The sequence below is a fragment of the Psittacula echo genome (assembly GCF_963264785.1).
Source record: "Psittacula echo genome assembly, chromosome: 2".
NCBI classification, from domain to species: Eukaryota; Metazoa; Chordata; class Aves; order Psittaciformes; family Psittacidae; genus Psittacula; species Psittacula echo.
This window is the reverse complement of record NC_137737.1, coordinates 124,640,399-124,665,370: the sequence shown is the minus strand read 5'-3', so window position 1 is coordinate 124,665,370 and position 24,972 is coordinate 124,640,399. Positions and strand designations below refer to the sequence as shown.

The 24,972-nt window shown below is 38.2% G+C and overlaps 2 protein-coding genes across 4 annotated transcripts in view; one reads left to right on the top strand and one right to left on the bottom strand.

Moving 5' to 3' along the window:
- PDE7A (phosphodiesterase 7A) overlaps positions 1-17,039 on the top strand; it is a gene marked incomplete at both ends in the record, with an annotated part of 72,853 nt that extends 55,814 nt beyond the window's left edge. The window contains 10 exons of the mRNA XM_080610940.1: positions 3,418-3,569; positions 5,243-5,306; positions 7,572-7,667; positions 9,977-10,077; positions 11,935-12,066; positions 12,829-12,920; positions 13,573-13,717; positions 14,573-14,669; positions 15,678-15,758; positions 16,828-17,039. Of these exons, the coding sequence (XP_080467066.1) occupies positions 3,418-3,569; positions 5,243-5,306; positions 7,572-7,667; positions 9,977-10,077; positions 11,935-12,066; positions 12,829-12,920; positions 13,573-13,717; positions 14,573-14,669; positions 15,678-15,758; positions 16,828-17,039 (1,172 nt within the window). The remainder of the gene's footprint in view (positions 1-3,417; positions 3,570-5,242; positions 5,307-7,571; positions 7,668-9,976; positions 10,078-11,934; positions 12,067-12,828; positions 12,921-13,572; positions 13,718-14,572; positions 14,670-15,677; positions 15,759-16,827) is intronic.
- Positions 17,040-20,545: 3,506 nt separating this feature from the next.
- Positions 20,546-24,972, bottom strand: part of MTFR1 (mitochondrial fission regulator 1) — a 29,437-nt gene continuing 25,010 nt past the window's right edge. For 2 of the 3 annotated variants that reach the window (XM_080610145.1, XM_080610146.1), the window contains exons 6-8: positions 24,048-24,321; positions 23,706-23,868; positions 20,546-22,169 (exon numbers count right to left, since the gene is read on the bottom strand). In XM_080610145.1, coding sequence (XP_080466271.1) covers positions 22,065-22,169; positions 23,706-23,868; positions 24,048-24,321 — 542 coding nt within the window. In that variant the 3' untranslated portion in view covers positions 20,546-22,064. The remainder of the gene's footprint in view (positions 22,170-23,705; positions 23,869-24,047; positions 24,322-24,972) is intronic. The other variant, XM_080610147.1, reaches the window with a different exon arrangement.

Genomic DNA, 24,972 nt, shown 5'->3' with positions numbered 1-24,972 from the left:
TCGTGACTCGTGATAGAGAGAGGGTAGGTTGACATTCTCATATTAATCATGCATATAAATGAATTTTCTGCTTGTACCAGGAGGGAAATGCCAAGTTTCCATCACACAACTGTATCATTCAGTTTACCAGTCCTTCCTGCAAACTTGCCTTTGCTGGTCTGCCAGAACCACAAAGGGGCTGACTTTTGTATCCTTCATAATAATTTATCTGTGAGGAAAAGGAAACCGCATGCATGGATGTTATCGCTGTTCCTGCAGCTGAAGAATCTATGTGGGCTTTTTTTCCCCTCTCCCCCACTCCCCCTTCCCTGAAAGCTAGCTATTTTCTTTTTCAGCCTCCCTTTTACATTAATTACCTGTCAAACCTCCACATCTGACTTGCCTATTCTTAATTGTCCTGTGGAAAATGTTTAGCTGTTAAAGAGAAAGCAATTTACTTTCAGGGTTGGCGTAGTCCCTCTGAATTAGCTGTTCTGGAACTGCAGAGGGCTGGCAAGGCTCAAAATGTATTTTCTCATTTGGAAGTTATTCTAATTGTTGCTTGATAAGGTCAAGCTGTTCCTTCCTAACTTGGGTTCAACATGTGGAATGAACAGTAGTGCAAAGGGAAGGGCAAAGCCCTGATCCTGGGGAGGAACAATCCCCCAGCATCAGCACAGGCTGGGGGCCGACCAGCCTGAAAGCATCACGGCAGAGAAGGACCTGGGGGTCCTGGTAGGCAACAAATTGAACAATGTGTCCTTGCTGCAAAGAAAGCAAATGGTGTCCTGGCTACATGAAAGGAGTACTGCCAGCTGTAGAAGGAGGTGATCCTGCCCCTTTATTCAGCACTGGTGAGGTCACACCTGCAGTGCTCTGTCCAGGTCTGGGCTCTACAGTACACAAAGGAGATGTGGACATAGTGGAGAGAGTCTGATGAAAGGTCAGGAAGATGATTAAGGGGTTGATTAGGAGGGTCTGAAAGAACTGAGACTGTTCAGCCTAGAGATGAGAAGGCTCAGGGGGGATCTCATAAATTTGTATAAATACCTGAAGGGAGGGTGCAAAGAGAATTCAGTGTACCAGGACCAGAGGCAATGGGCACAAACTGAAACACGGGAGGTTCCCTCTGAACATGAGGAAACACTCTTTCACCGTGAGGGTAACCACGCACTGGCACAACTTGCCCAGAGACGTGGAGTCTCCATCTTTGGAGATATTCAAAAGCCACCTGGACATGGTCCTGGGCAGTGTGGTCTAAGTGGCAGAGATGATTTCCAGAGGTCCTTTCCTATGTCAGCTGTTCTGTGATTCTGTAATAGCAGCTTTGCTACCAGGAAAGCTGGAATAAAACAGGCTTTTTAGTTTGTTTGAATTACATCAGCTGGAGCAGTGCTCTTTCTTTTTTATGAACACAAATACAGGTGGAGTGCAGGCATGTTCTGCCAAAGATTAACAGGTGGCGTCTGTGACAGACTTATTTGTAGCATGACAACAAAAGCAGGTGTTTGTTAACTATAGATCTGTAAGAGTACTTATGATCAAGAAAACTGTTTGCACTTCTAGAAGAGTGCTGATTTCTCCTACTTAAATGATTATTTTACTGAGATTTTCTATGTGACTGGACATTTTAGATCATTTTATGACCTAAATATACCCATTTAATATGATTTTATTTCCAACCTAATGACTTCTGTTCTGAAATGCAGTTTTAAGGACTGGATCAAAACTGAAGGGGTAAAACTTCTTACTTGAAGCCTACAAAGCATGTAACAAGAGCAGCTGTATTGCTCCCTGCTTCTCTGTTCTGCAGGGTGGCAGTGCTCAGACTGTAATCTCATGTTAGTGGATGTGGTTAGAAATATTAGTAGAGTAATGCAGTGTGGCAGAATCTATTTGCATGCTCTACTCATGGGTGTTGCTTTATAAGCAACCTTTATCATATGGAGTACACCTTAGATAACTGATCAAGATACTGAAGTTTCCATCTTTATATGAAGTATTTCAGCCACATCTGAAAGAGTATTCCAGTTTGGTCATTTTAATCGCTGTTAGCTGAGACTGTGAAATGCTCCTGCATTTTATTAGATATTCTGTGTTAGTATAATTGTAAGTTCTGTTCAGAGGTGCTTTATTAGTGTAGATTTGGAAATAAATATATTAATGAACTAATGTTGAACAGAAAGTACATTAAAACTTCAGCAGGGAGAGAGTTTATGTGGATAAAGATTTATCTTCTGTAGAACTAAACTGCTTTCACTGGAAATCACTGAGTTTTTTAACTGATGTTGTTAGTAGGACCACATCTTTCCCAGTAAAATATTTTCGACTGACTAAAACAACAAAAATTGTAACTGCTTACTTTCACAATTTCTAATATGGCTTGTTCTTAGAAGGACCAAGAGGTCTGTACTATAAAGGTGAGCTCATTTTGGTATTGAGGATCTGCATTTTTGGAAGTGAGCGTCTTTGCACTGACTTTCTTACTTAATAGATTTTCTTTTTTTCTTTCTTTTTTTTCATATGACTAATGTTGGGCAGAATGGGGGAATATCAAGATTATTGACTGCTGGTTATATAAAACTGTTGTTTGGGGTACTGCTGAGAAGAAAGTGAAGATTAAGCTTGGTGTTACAGATTTCAGAATGAAAATACCTGGCCTATTGCAGAGAAACCGGCTATGTGTAGTTTGATCTTCAGGTTTCTAAAACACTTCAAGTATATCAAATGGAATTGAACATAAGCTGGCATCAGTCATTTGAATAAACCAGTAATGAGAGTAAAGCAAAATATTCACATTAATCTTTGAAAACAGGCTAAACCAATTTTCTATAGTGTTTTCACTGCCCTGGAAAAGGGAATTACATATGCTGTGAAGGTAAATTTGGTACTTGTCTGACAGAAGAGAGATTCTGAACATGATGGTCTGCAAGTGCACCGAAGTCTCTTGAATGTATTTAAAACTTTGCCACTAAAGCTAGAATTTCTGAGCTTTAAAATCTGTGTTAAAAGTTATTTGTATGTACTCAAAACCTGCTCATAACTCCTGTATCAACACAATTACTGATGTGCTTTTGCTGGTGTACGTATCTTATGCGATTCGCTAGGGACAGTGATTGGATGTGTATACGTTAGAGCAGTTCTCTGAAAAGAAGCTTTGTAGTACTCTGAGTTTTAACACAGTTTCCATAGTATTGCTGTCCTTTCAATAGCAGAGTTACTTAAAGATAAGTTTCAGCTGTGATACAAATACTTCTTTTTCTTCACAGAAAAGCTTTTCTCTGCATTTATTGTTAATAAAAACACCTGTATTTGTGGCTGAAATGTTTGACACACACACAAAAATTGCATTGCCTTTGTTGTACCAAACTTCCCTCAACAGTTGTCTTTTTGGTAAAGGTTTTTTAGAGAGAGTATTTATGTTCTTGTTTTTTGTAGCAAATTCTGAAATCGAGGTGTCTGTGTCTGCGAGAAATGTGAGAAGGTTGCTTAGTTTCCAGCGATACCTGAGATCTTCCCGTTTTTTCCGTGGTATCACTGTTCCAAATTCTTCAAACATTTTAGATGATGATTATAATGGACAAGCAAAGGTTGGTTGCTTGATTTTTAAGTATGTCTTTTAAAGTGTTTGCTAGTATATAACTACATCTCATGTTAAAAGTGCAAGCAAATAAACACTTTAGGCATGTACATTTTTATATATGTGTGTTTTTATTTGTGTGTGTATATATTTGTATATATCTTAATAAAGTCCAGCCAAAATTTTCTAATGTTTTCTAACAAACTCCTTTAACACCCACAAGTTTACTGGGATAATTTTAGAGCTTGTGTGGCTAGTGTGCTATTGATTTGTTTGTTTATATATAAATAGTGGATGTAGGATGCCCCTTAGTAATTGAAGATAAACTGAAGAAAGGAAAATGTATCTGTATTTAAGAAATCTAATGGGTCAATTTGTACAACTCCTCCCCCCCCCAGTCTCTGCCCCATTTTCATTTTCAGTCTAACCTCCCTAGTGAACATCTGGAAGAGTGACTACCTACTAGTGAAAACTCAGTAAAACACAGTAAATGGATTTATCAGAAGATTATTATGCCAATCTGACTTCTTTAGTAGACAATTTTAGAAAAGTGTGATAGCCATAATACGGCTGTGCTGTAGTAAAAGCAAGTACTGGGAAGATGGGTGGTACTAAGAGACCATCTAGTTGGATTAAAGTCTAGTATACTGGGGTCAGAGGATGGATAGTGCTGAATGGGAGTGAGCAGCAAAGGTTTTTCAGGTTATTCAAGATCCCAAAGGCTGTCATCTTACTGATGCATGTAATGCTTTTTGTGTCATCTTGACACAGAGAAGCTATATACTTATAATACTGTGAACGTATCCATGTTGACCGTGACCAGGCTGCAGTATAGAAAGAATCTGATAAGCTGGAGGATGGATTTAAAAAATGTGCATGTAATTTAATAGTAGAAAGATCTTGTTAATGCTAATGTTTCTTCTGGTAGCAGGATTTTAATGGCTGATGGAGAAAAGCTAGAATGTATAATTGGATCACAAAACAATCTAATGAGAATAGGAGAGGGCAAGTAGCTGTTGTGAAATGTGCTAGACAGGTATTTCTGTTAGCGGTAGGGGAGACAAAGATTGTGACTGCTGAAGTCTGGTGTGAGGGCTCATGTACTGTTGGCTCCTTGCTGTTCTTCATCCTTCTTGCTGGAAGAGCAGTTCATGTGGAGCAGCTGTGAAGAAGTGCTAGCTCAGTGCGGTAGAATGTCAAAAGCCATTTTGTTGAAAAAAATTAAAAGCTCATATGTTTGGTAAAGCATATATATATAACTTCTATAAACAGCAAGGGAAAGAGAGAAAATTAGGTGAATGACTACACAGAGAATAATTCCCTAGCTCGTTGCAAAAGTTGAAGTGAAAAAAGTCTGAATGCACAGTCATTCTGTCATACTGTCTCTGGTTTTAACCAGGTTTTAAATTGTGTCTTATTTCTTGTAAGAATGACTGAAGGATGAAGGGAAAATCACCAACCAGTTCTGTCAAGTCACTTCTCGGCTTTCTTCAGCTTTTAAACTTGTAACATGTATTTTGAAGTTTTTCAGTTATCAGACAAATTTATTCTTTCAGTACTATTTTTTGTATATAGAAATCATAAGACTTGCATCTGTCTCTGAAATCTTAACTACTCCTCTGGGTTACAGGAAGATAGACATATATTGAGGAAAAAAGTGACAGCTTTTGTGTTTTCTTTCAGTGTATGCTGGAGAAGGTTGGAAATTGGAATTTTGATATTTTTCTTTTTGATAGACTGACAAATGGTGAGTTTATTTTTGCCGTTTCATTTGTGGTTTATCTCTTAGCATAACTATATTGCTGTTGCATTGCAGTATGTGATTGCTTGTTCACTTAAAAGCACATATTTCATCAGGCAGTACTTTTTGATTTAATAGTCTTTAATCTAGTGTGCTTTGTTAAAATACTGCTACTGTCAGCACTGGTAATAATGACTGATTTGTAGAAGAGGGCCTTTCTTGTACTTTGTAGGTTGCTGTTCTCTGATAGTAATTTGATATATTGATATAAACTTAGTCCTTTCTGTTGTGGTTTTTTTTTTAAAAAAAATTATGGATTGCTGGTAATTTATATGGTTGTGTTCAAAAGGTCATTTGTATTGAGCAAGTATTCTGTTAAATTAAATGTTGGAATAGTTTTATTACTTTCTAGTGCAATGAGAATGTGTGTTGTTTTGAATGCATAATTAGAATAGAATACCTAAAGAATTAGGAATTGAGGAAACAAGTAGCTGTACTCATAGCTTGCACAAAATACAAAAAGGAAGAGACTATCATGGTTAGTTTTGTGCACCTGTTACAAATAGTGGTAGGAACTACTGCAGTTGTTAAAAAAAATCGAAGTATGATGTTATAGACAGTTAGAAAAGAGATCCATAAATATGTTGGAAAAGAGTAGGGAGGGCTGATGCAGTGGGTAGGGTGAAGTTTTTTTGTATTATAATCATAGCAATGGAAGCTGCATTTTTAATAGAATGGAAAGAGATGAGTGAGTCCACATCATGGCGACATTTGTGCCAATGTGGAATGCAAATGGAGGGCAGCTCATGGAGGTTTTATATCAGTCAAATGGAGCTGGTAGCAGAGATGCAGTTAGAGTACTTAAAGTCAGCAGAAAGAGGCAAAGTTCAGAAAGAAAAATGTGGTGCCAAAAGGTCATTTTCTCTCCTGTTTTGTTGAAGGGGTGCTTGGCTTAATCTAATGTAAAAGTAGTATCTTTGCAGTTTGATTTAAATGGATAAGAAAATTGATACAAATAATGAAAACAGGAAGAATTTTTTTTTTAATAGAAAGTTTATAGAGATAGTAAACTTTAGATAACTGAATGAGAAAAAGCTATTTGTGCAAGTTAACTTTTTGTAAGCATAGCTTATTTTGTTATTTTATTAGATGGGAGTAATCTGATACCATCCTTCTTATAAGAGGCCTTATCTACCTTTAAAATGCACTTTTTTCAAATACATTTTAGACACTACTAGTACAGATTCTGTAGTGGAAGCCTTCCTATGCCATCCATTTTACATCCTATCACAGTCATTTTCGGAGAGCATTTTGAACAGGGGGTCTTGTTCTTGAAAGTTTGTAAGGAGAGAATACTGCATGTAATACTGCTTGATGAGCTGCCCAGGATGAGCCTGTAAGAAACAAATTAATAAAGACTGAAGAATTGCAGATCTTATTCTGTGGAAGTGCATGCACATGCAAATATATCAAGCCTAGTAGTAAGTGAGATTTAGCAGATTTTTTTTGTCCTTGTATACTTCAGTTTCTGTCTGTGCTAGGTTCTTTAGTTCCTGCTAAATGACGGTTGTCAGAGTCAGTGTACCAGAACTGAGTTATCTACCACTACATATTGTTTGCAGAGTAAATGGGCAAGTTATTTCAAGTAAACATTTGCAGGCTGTTGCTCTGACTCTTGCAGTTTTACTTGTTTTACCACTGCAAGTGATTAGAATATTATAGCTATAAGTAGACAAAGTATATTGAAAGCTTGTAGTAGTATACATTTCCTGCAGAAACGTAAAACTTTTTTTTGAGTTCTTGGTGAAATAAGAAATTGTTTAGATGGTGATGAAAATGAGAGCATATGTATAATGTTCGCTGATTGATGGTGTTGGTTAGCTTTTTTTTATCTGATTATTTTTGCATTCGGTTTTAAGCTCTATGTCTGTTTGTGATTCATCATGATATTTATAAAGTTAAATACCATTGTAACAAGTTTGCATGTTGAAGCCTGTTGCTTTTTTAATCTTCTGTAACATTTTCCTCCTATCAGTTTGCAGTGGAAAATTGGTGAATGCATTATGATTATGTGTAAACACTGGTGATCACTATAGAGGAGATAGCTAATGGAATCTTATGCAGCAAGATTTATATATTTATCATAAATTGGTGTAGAGAAATTTGCTTGTATAATTTTTGTGACAAATTTGTTTGAAATAGTAAATTTCTTATGAAAGAGTCACTGGTTTCATGGCTTCCAATGAATTAGTATTTTCATCTTATTTTTAGGAAACAGTCTAGTCAGCTTAACCTTTCATCTGTTTAATCTTCATGGACTGATTGAACACTTCCAGTTAGATACAATGAAACTTCGTAGATTTTTGGGTAAATATGGCTTTTTATTATGATGAATATTGCTATTTATCTGCATTTTTATACCTTAACTGAATTGCTGGTTACAGTTTAGCAATAAAGTTTGAAGAATACTGATGCAGTCCAGGTTGTGCAGTGATTTAAATTATATTGATTGAGACAATCTCTGAAAGTTTCTGTGACTATAGAAATCTCCGTGTTAAATCCAAGCAAGTATTAACAAGTTTAGTAGTTTTGTAGCAGATACTGTATTGTATTAAATCTAAAAACCACAGGAATATATTTGACGTTGTGTGACACTTTTTTTGGGGAAGGCTAGAAAGCTCCTTTCTTTGCTTTGATTTTCCGTTCTGTTTTAATCTTAATTTCCAAAGTTCATTATAGAGATGCCAAACTATATTGAACATGCCAGCTTGGCCATATTTCATGGTGCCAATTTGATGCTACCTCTTGTTTGCTCAAACTCTCCTACAAATAAGTACTGTACTGTGGGCATACTTTCTTCATAGAGCGCAAGACAATTTTATTCGAATGTTGGGGCCTGTGGCACTGGGGTGCTTCAATTGGAAGGAATTGTATGTGTGATACAGAATATTTCAGCCACATGGTACTGTCACTTCACAGCTGAAGAAGCTGTCTTACTGCATCCCTGTACCATAGACACAGATGCTGGTGTGAGACTTCCTTCAGTTCTTTTGTGACATTGCCTTTTTTCCTGTAAAGTAGGATGCCTTTATTATAATTTTTTGACTGAGCAGCAGAAGGAAGTTTCTGGTCCCTTTTAGCAGGCTTTCACAATGTCATAGAAAACAATTTTGTGGTTGTGAAGCTGTCATTTAACAAGAGAGAAATCACATTTGGAATACTTTTCTCCTCTTTCAAAGAAGGGAGTGTTTTTGTTTTCATCATTTAGTTCTTTCAGCCATAAAAAAATTTCGGTTATCTTGCATTTCATGTTATTTTAAAGTTGACTCAGTTCCTTCCAGTTTCAAAAAGGTAGATCAGCTGACCTGCGGGCTGATACAGTGGATGTGAAGAAAATTGTGATAGAAATCTGGTCTGAGGCTACTTAAGTTGTAACTCTGTGTGTTCTGTCTTTCTCATCTTCCTTCTTTCCTGGTTAGTTGAGATTTAGCAAGTGACAGTGCTTGAAAGACAGGTTAGGAGTGACTGCATCAGTTAACTGGTTATCAAAAGATAATGATAGTCTTAACTTAGAATAGATGAAAGGGAGTTCTAATGCAGGCTAATAGAGATTGAAGATGCTTGTTTTTGTTATTTTCCATATGAGATGTCAGCTATATGTTGAGTACTATTGACATTACACAATGGTTGCAAGTATTTTGACTTCTCACGAACCACAGCTCTTCACAAATACCATGGCAGTAACATTCCAACATTACAGTCACGATTACGTTAAAGGTACTGGCTTGTGAACTGAGTAGGAAAAGAGGTTGTGGGCATGTTTGTTTGAATGGGACTGAGAGCTTGTAGTCAGCTGAGAAAATGTTCTTTTGAGGTTTGCTTAAAAGAGCTAATGTGTCATATCAGGCAAAACTTTAGAATATAGTTTGATTGCTGTGCCTCAGATCTTCTCCCCCTCTGTACTTTTTAACACTGCTTCTGTCACTCTTTGTACTCAAGTTAATGTTGATGTCCTTTGAAGTATTCTACCTATGATATTTAAAGACAGTAAGATGGAGGAAAGACAAGAAGAAGTTAAATAGGGAATATTGAATCTAGGAGTGGTTAGTCAGACCATGTAAATGATACTCTTTTCCAAATTGTATATAGGCTTAATTTTGCCTGAGTACGAGAAGATGCCTGAACTTTGTAGAGGTGGCTTACCATGACCACTCTCCTGAAAGGGAAAGAAAATCACTTCATATGACAGGAAGGCAGTGTCTAATTTCTCTGGTCCTGTCTGTTTTCAAGGCATGATACTTCTGGTATATAGTGTCATCTCCATTTTGTATTTCAGGTTGCCTCAACATTCAGGCAGGCTAGATTATCAAAGGGAGCTTTTTCCTGGGAAGTTCTCAAAGTAAAAGCATCTCAGGTTATATATTGATTTCAAGTTGTTTAATTTTTGCTCTGAAATGACTTTACATGTAGTTGATTTCTTTTAGGAAATACTGTTTTTTCACATAAAAATCTTTTATACCCGTGTTGTGGTTCAACTGACAATTTATTAACTTAGACACTTTTATGTGTGTGTAACCTGTGATATTGCATATTTCTGTGCCTAACAAGGACATGTAAAATGGTACATAAAAAATTGTTATTTTATTTAAATTTGGATATTTGTTATTTTCCCGCAGTTATGGTTCAAGAAGATTATCACAGTCAAAACCCTTACCATAATGCAGTTCATGCTGCTGATGTGACTCAGGCCATGCACTGTTACTTAAAAGAGCCCAAGGTAAGGGAGCATTCTCACTTTGACATCACATGGACGTACAGAAATACGTGTCTTTATGTGTGTGTGCATATAAATTGATTGTGTGCACATATGCACATGTATATGCATATATATGTGCATATACACACATTTTTTATATGTACACGTATGTGCATATGCACATCTTTTTATTAAAAGCAACTAAACATAAAAACTCAACAAAACAACCTTTTGAACACAGATAAGGCAGGGAATTACTCTCTGTGTTGCTGGGGCTGTGGGTTTACACTTAGCAGTATGCTTTTCTTTTTATTTCTCTCCTGAGCTGGCATCATCTTTTGTGTCACTTTGTGCTGAACCAGAATAGGAAATTAAAATTGCAGAACTCTGCCCCAAGACATTTACATAGAATTGCAGTCCAAGTCACAGTTGGCAATAATAGACTTGTGTATTAGTCATTTGGGGTGGGGGTTTTTTGGTTGGTGGTTGGGTTGTTTTCCTCCAGAAACTACCGTTACCCTTGCTTTGCTCATCTTTGATGTTCATGAATAGTATGCTTCTGCTAGAGGCACCTTATAGCAAGACATAAGGATTCTTTTTGGCCTTCTTTCTAATACAACAGCAGTGTGACAGACCTTAAGGAGTTGAGTGTTTGTTTCTTAACTACATGGACTGCTGGCAGTCTGCTGTAAGTGAGGTCAGACAATTTCAGGGCTAAATCCTTTCGTGTATGACACTGAAAACTGTAGCACTCTCTAGCCAGGTGAGGAATTCTCTGCCTTCATGCAGCTGATCCCCAATCTGGGGTTCTGTTGAATAGCCTATCTCTTCATTCTGTTTCTGAGGTAAAAGTTCTGGATCCATGGGTGTTTTTAAGAGGCTCTTTGCCCACTCCTCCAACTCAGTTACTCAGTGCTGCTCTCAGTTTAATTGTTGGTGCAGCTGATACATGATGAGCTTTTTTTATGGCACACAGTTTGGAAGCTCTGAGCGTTATTTATTTAATACTTGTGATGGAAGTTTCATAGTTCTTCAGATGCAAGCATAGACTTTGCATTTTTAGTAGCATACAACTACTGGTTCTGTTGCACCAAAGTGTATTATAAGCACATGAATCATGATAGATGATGAATGCAACAGGGAATATGAACTTCTGTCTTCACAGGGTGTTTGCTGCATTTCACTTTAATGCAGGTGAAACTGTACTCTGGTTTAATTACTCTATTTAATAAACTCGTAAGCCTCCCAACCAGAAGTAGTAACAGCTACGAGCAGTGAAAATAAGTCCTTGCAGTTTCATGCTGAGTTAATTGACATGCACATACTTCTTAAAAATATTTATTTTTGGTAGATTTTCCTCTTTCTGTTCTTTGCCTGGTAGACTTTGAAAAAGAATTTTATGTAAGAGTAGAAATCCATTCTGAACAGTTCTGAAGTCTTCCAGAGCATTAGTGTCTTTAAAGATGAAAGTTTTTTATAGTTTTTAAAATATAGTCTGTATTTAAAGCAGAATTGACACATATGGACAGACTTGGTAAATGAGATGGAGAGCTAATTTTAAGAACCTGCTGCTTTTACAGGATCTGGTTAGGAATAGTCTTTCATTAGCAGCTAGAAAGCAGAATTTTCTGGGCCAGCATTTTTAAAAGACTGAACCTTCCTATTCAGAAAGAAAAATGCTTAAACCATTGTTGAAATTCTGTAGGGGAAATAACTGTGAAAGTCAGTGGAATTAGTTTTATGTTACTAAAATTTTCTGAGTTTCTATTGGCTGTTACTTACTGAAAAAGGAAACAAAAATGCAACATCTGTGCATTTTTTTCCTATGGGCACACTTGCATTTTTAACAGAATTACATTTGTCATTATTATCTTACAGCTTTCCAAATCTTTAACTCCATGGGATGTCCTGCTCAGCTTAATAGCAGCTGCCACCCATGATTTGGATCACCCAGGCGTTAACCAACCTTTCCTAATTAAAACAAACCATTACTTAGCAACTTTATATAAGGTAAGGGCAAAATTGGTTGCTTTGTTAAAGCCAGGTTTGGAGAATGTCTGAGGAGTACAGTTTAGCTAGTGGTAGGTTTGAATCCAGACATTATTTCCATGTCATTGGGATAAAAAAAAAAATGTGCAAGCTAGCAAAGTGTTAGAATCATAGAGTTGTAGAATGGTTAGGGTTCGAAAGGACCTTGAGATCATGTAGTTCCCAACCCCCCTGCCATGGGCAAGGACACCTCACACTAAACCATGTCACCCAAGGCCTCATCCAACCTGGCCTTGAACACCGCCAGGGATGGAGCATTCACAACTTCACTGGGCAACCCATTCCAGTGCCTCACCACCCTAACAGTAAAGAACTTCCTCCTTATATCCATTCTAAGCTTCTCTTGTTTAAGTTTTAACCCGTTACCCCTTGTCCTATCAAGTACAGTCCCTACAGTCCCTAATGAAGAGTCGCTCCCCAGCATCCCTATAGACCCCCTTCAGATACTGGAAGGCTGCTATGAGGTCTCCATGCAGCCTTCTCCAGACTAAACAGCCCCAACTTTCTCAATCTGTCTTAATCAGCCTATCCTAATCTGTTAATGATTTGTGTGTTTTAACCTCCCTAGGAGGGGGGAGGGAAGGGGGGAAGGGGTGACAGTAAGAAAGCCAAACACCACTCCCAAAATCCAGTGAAACTGTCTGGTACCACTCTTAAGTCTGTAGCTCTTCAGTTTAAGAAAAAGTCATTGATTAATACCTGTAATATCCTTTTCATTTGCAGAATACCTCAGTATTAGAGAACCATCACTGGAGATCAGCAGTGGGGTTGCTGAGAGAGTCTGGTTTATTTGCACACATGTCATTAGAAAACAGGTATGTTTAAACAAAGTAGCATAGATTAATTGAAGTTGTAAGTAAGCTGTCACTTAAGTAAGTAAGCCTTGCAAAACAAGCTAAGTTACTGCAGTTCTGAATACAAAATGTAGATTATGATCTATTTTAAGAATTTCTGGATACCATGCTGTTGGGTACCATGGGATACCATGCTGTTGGAGTAGAGCAGTTTGTGGTGCAATGCGATCTGTGGAAAATAACATTTACTGTAAGCACACTGAAGATGTGTATTCATATAGTCAAGCACCTGTTTGGATTAAACTTGGCAGCCTTTTGTCATTCTGCCACCACAACTTTAGTTTAAAATAGACTCTTCACCTACTTGAACAAGAAATAAGCTTTAAACAACTGGCTTGTACATTTTTAAGGGAAAAAAGGGGGGGGAGTGGCTAAAAACTGATTTAGTCTTTCTGAATGCAGCTAATGAAACATCCTGCTATTTCTATGGATGTTGTAGGAATTTTCCAGAGAGGGAAAACAACTACAAAGAGTTCAGTGGAAAGGCTGATTATAGTACAAATGCAAATGTGTGTATTTGTGTAACAAAGAATATGATAAAAAGACATGTAAAAATAGTGATGGCTGTTTTTAATTGTTATGCTTTTAAAATGTTTGGTATCACTAATTGCAGGCAGCTGATGGAAAGTCAGATAGGTGATCTCATTCTTGCGACAGACATCAGTCAGCAAAATGAGTATCTGTCCATGTTCCGATCCCATCTGGATAGAGGAGACCTATGTTTAGAGAATCCGAACCATCGTCACTTCATTTTACAGGTGATCTTTTTGGTAATATATTTGAAAACAGCGTTTTAGTGTCAAAAGTAATTCAATTAAAATGCTAAGTGTTGCTTCTGCCAGGCTCTCTCCTTCTCTCAAAATGAAGTAGAGATCTCTTTTAGTCATTTTGTTGCATTACAGAAAGGTTGTTCCCTCCCCTTCAATCTTTCCCTCTCTCAGTGCTCCTCCCAAGTGATGTGTGTTGGTAAGTCTGGTAACTTTGAGCTGCAAAAGCAAGGAGAGCTGTTGCCAAGACAAGATTTAGTTGTTCTGAGGACTCCAGTGCAGTCTCAGAACTGTGAAATGCTTTGTCAGAACATATTTCAGGAAATGAAAGCACTACTGTTGTGAATCAGTTTCAGCTGTGCTACAGAAGAGGTTTAGCAAACCTTAAAAACAAAAGCCTCATGAGTCTCTTTAGGTTTATAGAAAAGTTTATTACTAGGCTCATATTGTGGGCTATAAAAGAAAGTGGACAAACAGATGAGAAGTTGTCTTGTGCAAACCGTTACTAAAAACGTGAACTTTGGAGCTAGAAATAGAAAATACAGTTTGCTTACTTTGTCTCTCTGAATTTCTTGTCTCCTGTACTAGTGAGTATACTAAATATAGTGCCCCCAAAATACTTTGACTTGCCTGAATTTGCATATTACTCAGAGATGATCATGAGATCTGATAGTTCCCTGAGCACTTTTTAGACATGATTACAGAACATAACTTTGCAGAGAAGCACAAATGGTAGGTAGGTTTGTTATTCACAAAACTTAAAATAATCTGCTGTCAGGACATAAATAATTACATATGCTTCTGTTGGAGGGAACGGTGATCTAATGCTGTATGTTAACATACTAGATGGCTTTGAAGTGTGCTGATATTTGTAATCCATGTCGGACGTGGGAGCTGAGTAAGCAATGGAGTGAAAAAGTGACAGAGGAGTTCTTCCACCAAGGCAAGTAAGAGTAGAAGTATCTGTTGGTACATAATGTATTTATACTGTGGAGAGAGCAGCCATGAGTCATAGCTGCTTGCAAATAAAGGGATTTATATTTAGGACTAGTAGAGATTTACAGTGTGGGATTTTTCTTTTACTTCCATGGGTTGTACTTCTTGCAAAAGGTTAGCATTATTAAACCCAACAAAGAATCTGCTTAGAATCTGAACCTGGAATGGGTGGTGCAGTAGGTCCCTCAGCCTGAAAGGTGCTTCAGGTGAATAATTATGCTCACTTCAAATTTACCCAGTGGTTTCAGTAAATTACAAAGTTATATTCATCATGTGTCTTCAATATTTAAACTTGAGCTGTGAGGCCTGTTGGTAAGCAGGTAAGAGCTAGAGAGGAGATGTGTAGTTACTGTGCAGTTCAGGCCAATTCCTTATGTAAGCAGCTAATAAAGCTTTTAATTGACAAATGGAGTGAATTTTCTCTATGATTATTAATTTTTTTAATTCAGTGTGCTGCTCCTTTCTTGAGGCTGGTTTAGCTGACTTGAGACCTGCTAATCTGTGCGTGGATGCAACAAATGGGGAACAGACTGCATTTTTTTTTTTGTGCTAATCACATGAAGCTTATTCTTAGATAAAGGTGATTGGGAAGCAGAACAACAAATTGCCTTTAGTAAGACATTTCTGAAGGCTAAGCTCTTCCCTATTGCTAAGGAGGATTTTAATTTGTCATTCTGTGGCAGTCTATGAGGTTTTGCAAGGAAGTATGTTAATCCTTCAGGAAAACTCCGATTTGATGGTTTTTGTTTGATGACAAATGTAAAGTACTATTAGCCTGACTGATAGTCCTACTTGCTTTTTGGGGAGATGGATGAGAGAAATAAATGCATTCAGCCAGCTGCAAGATACCGTCCTTGTTAACCAACTTGCAGGACTCATCTCTGGTAGTGTTTGGCTCTTGTTTGTGTCTGGACGTGATGACTTAAGGGTTTGTATTATACTTCTGTTTCCTTAGGAGATATTGAAAAAAAGTATCACCTGGGTGTGAGTCCACTTTGTGACCGACAGACGGAAACTGTCGCCAACATCCAGATTGGTAACCACAGTTTGATGTGTTTCAGTAGATTTCTTTCAGAATGCAATTTGAATCAAGTACCCCTTAGATACGCTCCCTAAAGGCTGTAGCTGCTCTGTGTGCGCGGCAGCACTTTGTCACAAGGAGCAGGTTTTTCCTAGTTTGCTATGTAACATTTCTCCCTTGAATGGAGTGTTTATGAAAGGGGCTGCACTGGCAGGCCTGGAGGCTGAGCTTGATTTGGATTTAAAAGAGTAAAATGACTTCTTATGGTTACTTTTAATAAAGTTGCTTATGTAGATTGAATAGAACTCACTTAAAAGTATGAAGAATGAATATAACCACAAACACAGTGCAAATTAGTGCTTTAAATTAGTGACAAAACTTGACCTGTTCAGTCAGCTGCATTGTTTTCATTTAGTGTGTTAGGAAATCATACATTTCTGTAGTTGACAGATTCAGTTTTGGTTGTTTACCATTGCATTTTTGGTTCATGGAAATAGACACTATAAATACACACAGAAATGTGTCTATAAATGTTTGTGTGTTAAATGTTTTGTGGCCTTTTGGTTTAAAAATTTCTATAACGTATTTCTTAGTCAGCTTAATATTGTGATTCCCCCCCCCATAGTTCAGTCTGTCTGTGGGGCAGTTTGATACCAGATCTTCTAGAAATCTTCTAGGTTTTCTAAATTAGTGTAATTTAGTTGCTGATGTTTAGATTTGCTACTTCAGTGTTGTCCAGTATTTTCCTATGTTTGGTCATTGTTGTGAGAGAAAGGAGGCTGATTTGTAATCCATTGTGGTTCTGGGCAACCCAATCTGATTGAAGATATCTCTGCTAACTGTAGGGGATTGGACTAAATGACCTTTGAAGGTCCCTTCCAACCCAGACTATTCTATGATAATATGACTAGTAAAATCTTACACATTTTGAGAGATTATCTTGTAAAGATAACTTTTAAACGCATGGTGGAGCAGAATGAATTTTTTGCTACTAAATATTATTTAAAATATTAGGTTTGAGTGTTTTAATTTCTTTTTTCTGTTTGTTTTGTTTTCACCTGGCTCTGTTTGCTTGTTTTCAAAGGGTTTATGACCTACTTGGTGGAACCACTGTTTGGGGAATGGGCCCGGTTTTCCAACACGAGGCTGTCACAGACGATGCTTGGCCACCTGGGACTGAACAAGGCCAGCTGGAAGGGGGTGCAGAGGGAGCAGACTGGCAGTGGTGATGATGTTGACCCCGCTTTTGAGGAAATGGACTCAGATATATTACCTCAGGAACCTCGACTGTCCTGACCTCAGTCTTCATGACAAAACTGCCTCTTTCTTGGTATCTGCGCGGTTGGATTAAAGGAGATACTTGCCAGCCCAAGGCTTTGGTAAGATGATAAACCGATGCCAGCATTATTTATTTCCAAGTTTTCCTTTGACACAGACCATTTGAACTAGAATTTTTTTAACCTGCAAGATCTGAACACAGAGCAATATGCATACGCCTCAGTTGGTTTTCGTTCGGAACCGTGAATATGCAAAGCACAGCAGTGACTGAGCCTCGGAGGAACAGTACGAAAACTTTGTTGTGCCACATGGCTTTGGGGTTGTTTGTTTCTTTTTTGTGATACTTGGAATACAGTCTTCAAATCTAAGACTTGAGATGGATTGTTCCACTTTCTTGGAATTTAGCAAGACTTGGATAAATGTGTTCAAAGCATACCTTCCACTCAGTCCCTATTTTAATACCGAAATGTGAAGTGCCCATCCTCTGCTGCCTCTGGCAAGACTTGATGTTTACAAATGTACTCTGAAACTATCGGTTCTAGACTTAACCTTTGCGCATGGCTGTGAAGGAACCACTTGACTTGGGGGTTTGTTTTTCTTTTGCTTTTTTAAAGGAAAAAGATCAAAGCGGAGACTGCAGCTCGTGTTTCTTTGGATGCCAGAAAAGCCTCCCATTTGCCATGATTTTGTTTGTGCACTGGGAACTGAGCATTCATCATAGAGCACAGCCAGGCTTTCCTCCAGTGCTATATGGGAATGCAAGTTTTTTTTAACGGTGGAAAACACTTCTGAATCTGGGAAGGGAAGGGATGGGATGGGAAAGGGGGGTGGAGGGTGGGAGGGGAAGTGTCCGAACTGCATTGCGATTCTGCAGTGGGAACATCGCATGTTGTTTTCACTCGTGTACACTTGAACTGCACATGCAAGAAAAAAAGGTGGAATGTCTAAAACACCATAACCAGCTCAGGGTATTTGCCAATCTGAAATAAAAGTGGGATGGGAAGCGTGTCCTTCAGAACAAGGGTACAAATGCCCCTTTCGCTGCAGCGTGTGTGTATGTGTGCGTGTGTGTGAGTATGTTTGGGACGGGGGAGGGCGGGAGGGCACCGGGAAGGGTTTGAACGGCAACATTCTTGTTTTGTTCTTTAGTTTTTCTTTATTTTTCTCTTTATTTTCTTTTAATTTATTCTTTTAGAATGTGACAATTTCATGAACAGCCACACTGGGGAGGAAACTGTAACAAATTGCTACAGATGCCTTAAACTATGCACAAAGCTAAGTGACCAAATTTGTTTTTGATCTGAAACATAATAATAATGGTAATGAAAAAAAGTGCATTGTTTACGTATTCCTCCCTCTACCGAAACATTACCCACGACAATGGGGTCTCGATGGGAAAAGCAGAAAATGTTTTTTAGGGCAAAATTAAAGGACTAATTTTAAACTTAAAACATTCCATTTTTGTAATTTGTTTTACATTGGTTTAAGTACCGTAAGCACAACTGTAATCTAGTTTGAGAAACTGGTGCTTTCTTTTAGTTCATTTGTATTTCCCTGTTATTATTGTAAAAGACTGTTTATTAATTCTGTTTACAGTTTGTTGCAACAGCCATTTTTGGGAGCGAGCTTCAGCGTAAAGCCATTTGTAAAGGCTTTGCCATATTCATTTTAATATGTGCCTGTTGCTGTTAACTTTTAATTAATAAAAAAACCCTCTTTTCACATCATGCTCCTGTACATTTGAGTTACAACCGTCCAGCGTTATGGAGAGGTAGCTAAGGTTGCAGTCAGCTTCCACTGTAAAACTAAGCCAGCTTTTGGATCTGAAAATACTAGTCCTCGTATGCCAAAATGGATTGCCTCTTGGAGCTTGGCCTTTTACTGTTTGAAAAGCAAATACTGACTTACCTGATTGTTTCCCTTCTAAAACGAAGTTGTTTTATTATTCTTTCATGTTCCCTGGAGTAGTATTATTAATCTGAAAGTGGCCATGTTTAAAGAAATAAATTTGTAATGAAACCATTTGTGTGAACCTGGGTGAACTTCCTTCCTTTGTTGCCAGTGCAAGTTCTTGCTGTTGTCTGACTTTAGCAGAGAAGGATCAAGTGGGATATATTGAGCTTTGGTTATAACCTGCAGTAACAGAAAAGCTGTTTTTTAACAGGTTCTCTTTGAAAGGCAGACACCTTCCAGTGGTGGTTGGAGCTGTCAGAACAAACAGGTAACTAACAGCTCTGTATGCAGAGTAACTTACTGTGGAGAGACTGCAGCTTCCTTACAGCCTGCATGGATTTGTAGGGTTAAGTGTGGAAAAGTACTGATTCCTCTTCGATATTTTTGAATAAAACATGTGCTAAGCTGGCAGCTGCTTTGAAAACTAACACTGAAAAAGGTATCTGATGGTCTGCTGTGACTCACATTGTGACTTGGTTTAAAAACAGGGCCTCAACAGCAATCTGAGTTTTGCAACTTGATACAGGCTACTTACAAGCTTATTTAATTTTCATTAAAATGACACATTAGTTTATAAGTAGGTATATAGCAATATGTCAGTATGATGTTTATAAATAACTTGTGGTCCTTCAGTGTTGTGCAATATTGCTGTCACCTGCTCTGATAGGAACCAGTATAGCCGTCAAGGTGCTGGAGTAAAACATGAGCAGTTTTGTTTTAAGACACCTTTCCTGCAAAGGGGCTTCTGCCTTTTCCTACCAGACTGGATTTAGAAAGACTGGTTCTAATCTGATCCATCACTGTACATGGAAGCTTCTGGCATTTGACTGAATTGTGTGAAAGATTTCAGGTATGAAGATGCAAATTAAGGTACAGCAAAATCTAAAATCAGTTATTTGATGGCAGCATTGTGAGTTCATTTTCTTGTGTAGATGACACTTTTTACCATAGTTTTACATCACTGATAAGGCATACTGCAGGGTTTCATGTTTCTAGGGTGCTGGCTACCTGCACCTTGCATCAGTGCTTGAGAAGGACACTTCTCAAGCACATGGGGTTTCTTGTGTTTTAGGCTCATCTAATAGGTCAAGCAATATCTTGAATTTTACAAGTCGATGATGTACTTGGACTGAGTTCCTTCATTTGAGCTCCAGCATTTACAGTAATGTTTGCTGAAACACTTTCAGCAGAGATTTTGTCTCTGACAGAAGACAGCTTGGAAGCTGTGGCCTTTTGGGAGGGGGATGGTTGTACCAGGGGAGAGGACATGGTTACATGAGTGTCTTCCTGTCATGTTTGTGGTGAGCCATGAGCTTCACATGTGTTCCTGATCTCTCTTTAATTTGAATGTAACATAATTAACAGCACTGTGCTATTCTACAACTAGCTCTGCTGTCATACCTGCTGCATGGCAAGGGAAGGAGTCCAGTCCTGAAGGAGATGGAATTTGTCACTATATTGACTAACAGTCACTATAACAGAAGGCAAGCTATACTTTATTGCACCTGCTCTCTGGCTGCTATCATTTGCAGAGTATCAAAACTCTCATACACAATGTTTATTTTAATTGCTTTTAATTTTATATAGTGGCAATACGAGCATTAAATACAAAACTTGAAACCAAAACTAACTTTAAAAAGGTGTTTTAAAGGCAGTTAAAAGAACACAAAGGTTTAATGGCCTGGTGGTAAGGCTGATGGCGAAGTGTTTTGGAAGGGAAGTACACTGTGCATGTAATAAAACCATTTCAAGTTTCATACCATAAAACGTGCTCCTCAATGGCACAATCTACCTTCCAGTTATAAGCAGCAAAGCTTCAGTTGTCTTCAGTAACCAACCTTGTCAAAGCCATTCAGCTGCCTTTTAAGAAGTTGCTGCTTTTTCCTTTTCCCAGAAACCAGATGCTCCATGAGGCACCTGTCCTTGTTCCAGATCAGCGTGGAACACCAACATACCCAGACTCATCTTCTACTCACACCTGCAGTCAGATACCTTGGTTTTGTTCAAGTGTACAGCTTGGTTGTAGCTCTCCTGTTCATGAACAGGTTTTTTTCCAGCCTAGCGTCTACTTTTAGCTTGAGCCCTTCCCACATCTGTGGCTGGAGCCATGAGCACAGGTGCTTGGTTAAGGAACTAGTGTTGTATGGGTCTGCCAGCAAATTCCTCTTGTGGAAAGTCTCTGAAAGGGCTTCCCCTGGAAAACAGGTTCTGGGCAATGGCTCGCAGTCCCCAGGTGCTAGAAACCCATTTAGGGCCCTAAGACAGCTGGGGACAAAAAGGTGTCCAATGAGCATTTCTTGGCACAGCTGAGATGAGCAGTATATTTTTGGCAACTTGCACTTAACACATACTCTGACATTAATTTACTCTGCTTCTTCCTACTGGTTATTTCAAATTCATTTGGTTTCCACAATGAGGGCTACTTGTGCTTGTCCTGCACTCTTTTCATTGGCCACAGGGTGACAGAAGGTTTTGCTCTCACCCTTGCAAGCTCATTTGAAACAAAAAGAGAAAGCCTGCACAAAAATGTGGTACTACCTAAAATGCCTCGTACCAGGCGACCTCTGCAGCAAGTTCAAGTTTTTGCTATCTTTCAGTAGGCAGCAGAAGGCATTCAGGTTTTCTTTGGGGGAAAACATTTGCTAAAAGCAAGTTTAAAAGAAAGACTTTGATATGAAAACTCAGTATCAAACTGTACCCTGTAGTGCAAGTTACAGCTAGAGCTCAAATAACTGATATTAACTTAAGGAAGTATCACTATCATTATAACATGTACACAAATTTTCAAGGTGGTCAGTCAGTACACAAAGAATGCTGTATATATAACTTAGTGTTAGCCTAAAACCACCGCATAAGTCTGAGTAGAAGGCCAGGTTTGGATACAAAATTAATACCTGAGTATAATAGTCAAATTTATTCACCTTGATAAATTACATACAAACATGTTTAGTGCCTCCATTCTACATTTCACATTGGTTTTTCCTGTGTTGTGAGAGACGACTCCGTACTCATGCTTTTTGCGACATGAAAGGTTCCAGACAAAACCACTTAACAGTCTTTTGTGTAGTGATCTTAATACATTAAGATTTTTCAATTAAAGTCTTCATTTTTCCTGTAGACTTCAGCATGTGCGGTCCAAACTGAGAAGGAAACCAGAAACATGTTCAGATTGCTTTCACCAGAAGCCTGGCTGAACTGTTGGACAATTTCTTTTATCAAGCTGCTTCTCTGCATATGGATTTCACCCATTCATAGCCACAGAGTAAAGGGAGACTTGTGTCAGCAATGAGCTGAAATTGCTCAGATGGGGCTGCTGGAGCAGCTCTGGCTAGAGACAGTTCACTCTGTCATAGCGAAATGTGAAGATAGATGCAGTTATGTTTAAGAGGTGACACCCATTTGCTCTATCAGCAGTTTAACAGTATTTCTGTTCTTATTCTACCCTGTACTTTTGTGCAAGTCCTTTTAAAAACTCTATCGTACAAGGATATAATATGAAGACTGACCTAGCAAAGAAATTACGTACTGGTAAGCAACTGAGGACAGATGTTCATTAGCTCATTATGGATCAACTTTCTCTCATCTAACAAGTTAAAACCTTTGATTTTCTTAGCCTTTGAGGACTTGATGATCCTTTATCTCAAAAGATGAACTGTATATTTCAAAATTGGAAGGTCACAAAACATTGCCAACTCCTTTTCCTTAAAGCCCCAGAGATCCTGGGGAAGTGATTGATTCTTGGGGAATATCCAGACTTTCTGTTACAAAGAACTGCCTGATTGTTACAGGAAACATACCTTAAAGGCCGAACCCAGAAGGCAAGTCAGTCAGCATTAATAAACTGAAGTACTCAGAAGTCCTGAGATTTATGGTTTGGGAATCTTATTTTCCTCAAAATTTAATTTAGAATGCAGCCAGCTTTTGGCGTTTTATGTGCGTTTTTCCAAACGTTCACAAGGAAAAACTACTCTTCCTCTCTGGTTCTATAGTACAAGGCTTCAGGGACTGCTTATTAACAGAACTGATCTATACTAGCCTGTTTAATTATATATTTATATATATAATATATTATTTATATATATATTTATATATATTATATTTATATAATATATTAATTATATATTGCTAGAAACTTGCATCTTGTAATAATCTGAAATAAACTAGAAGCCATTAACTTGTATACGATGTGGATTTTAAATGTAATTTCATTTTAAACAGCTTACACTATAAAGAAACTGCTTTTATTTACTCAGCATTTTCAATTAGTAGAAGAAACTCCCTATATCGCCATCCAGCAGGCATTCTGAACAATTTGCTTTCTGCATTCCTAGGAATGGCTGATATGTTTCAGGTTCTTGCTTCAACACTTCACATGCACCATCTGAATGGTTAAGGTTGGTAGCAACAGGCAAACACAGTTTAGATTTGATTCTGGTGTGAGCCCTTAGGAATCGAGTTTCCAGACTAGTGAGTATTTGGGGCAACAGAAAATACTTCTGTTTAAAAAAGATAAGAAAACTACAACAGGGCTTTTTAAACCTAGGGCCAAAAGAGCACACAACCTTAAGACTCGATACTGAACCATGTGATTGCCACAAATCCTGGTGTAGCAGCAGTACTTCACAAGGTTTTTGCAGAGGGATGCTAACTCTCAGGTGTTTGCAGAGACATACGTTGGCTTTCATGACAACTATGATTTAGCAAGGATGCGTTTAGAATCCAAATACTCACCAGTACTCCCTCAGTCTTTGTCTCAGTCTTTGGCATCACTTTTTCTGCTTCACTTTGGCTATCGCTTCGGTATCGATAAGCAAATTTCTTTTTGAGGGCTTCTGCGATCAATGCTGCAGGATCTGTGGGGTCAGGTGCTTTACATCTTATATCCTCTGAAGACCTAGGTAAGAAATTGAGAAGCATTAACATAGCCCAAAACAAAGCTTTAGAAGTTGTAACTGCTTTTGCATCCTGTTTGTCAGATGTTACATCAGCATCTGTCTCACCTTGAAACAGCTCCAAGTCATAAAAACAATTGATGCAACTGTTAATACATTGGTATTTATTTGTATTTTTTACCTTTTCACAGCACGTAGCTTCACCCTGTTCATGTCTTTGAGGATTTCTAGCATGTTTGGTACTTTAGAGTTCTTTGGCCCGTTTTCTGTCAGGTTCTGTCCAGAGTTTGTTTTTTTGTTTTTCCTTTCTTTAATGAGCTCAATTGCAGACATACTCTGTGGTAGACCAGGGGGAGGGAGGGGTGGTGGAGGAGGAGGAGGTGGTGGTGGTGGTGGTGCTAGTGGTGGTGGAGGTGCAGCAGGGACAGCAGCAGAAGCAACTGGACTTGACCCAACTACAAATAAAACACACATGTCAGTTTACCTGTAAATCCCCTTTCTCACAAATGCTCAGTTAAGAATATAATAGCGTCAATGGCCTCCTCTTTGCTTTCTTTAGATTGTCACAAAACTTCTTCATTCTTAAACCACCTCAGTACAATCAGCTGAAAAGCCACATCAAAATCCTTCTCAAAGTGAGAGGCATTCTTTGATTTCCAGTTCAAGTTCTAGGTGCATTCACGCATTTACTGCAATGGGACAGACATCACAACATCTTTTTAGTTAGGTTCTGCTTCTAGTATTACTAGTATTTCACCTTCTTCTTCTGAGAGGCAGGTACGAAGCTGGGTGTCCCACGCTATCTGCCATATGAGCAGCATTTCTTCCTACTTGTCATCACAAATGTGAAGTTAACACACAAGATTTTTTAAAATGTAAACTTCAGAGCTCAAATAGTGCTTAAAGAGAAGCTTATTCCAGCTCTCTGAGGTTAAGGATTTTTAGGCCAACTAGTCATCTGTCTGAAGGTAAGACATTCTCATGATAAGCTCGACTTCAAGTTCCCTGTACTCTTTAGATAAAAATTAATGGTAGAAATATCACAGCACAAATAACTTTACAAATAAATTAAGAAATCTCTGCTCAAATGCACCTCTAAAGAAATC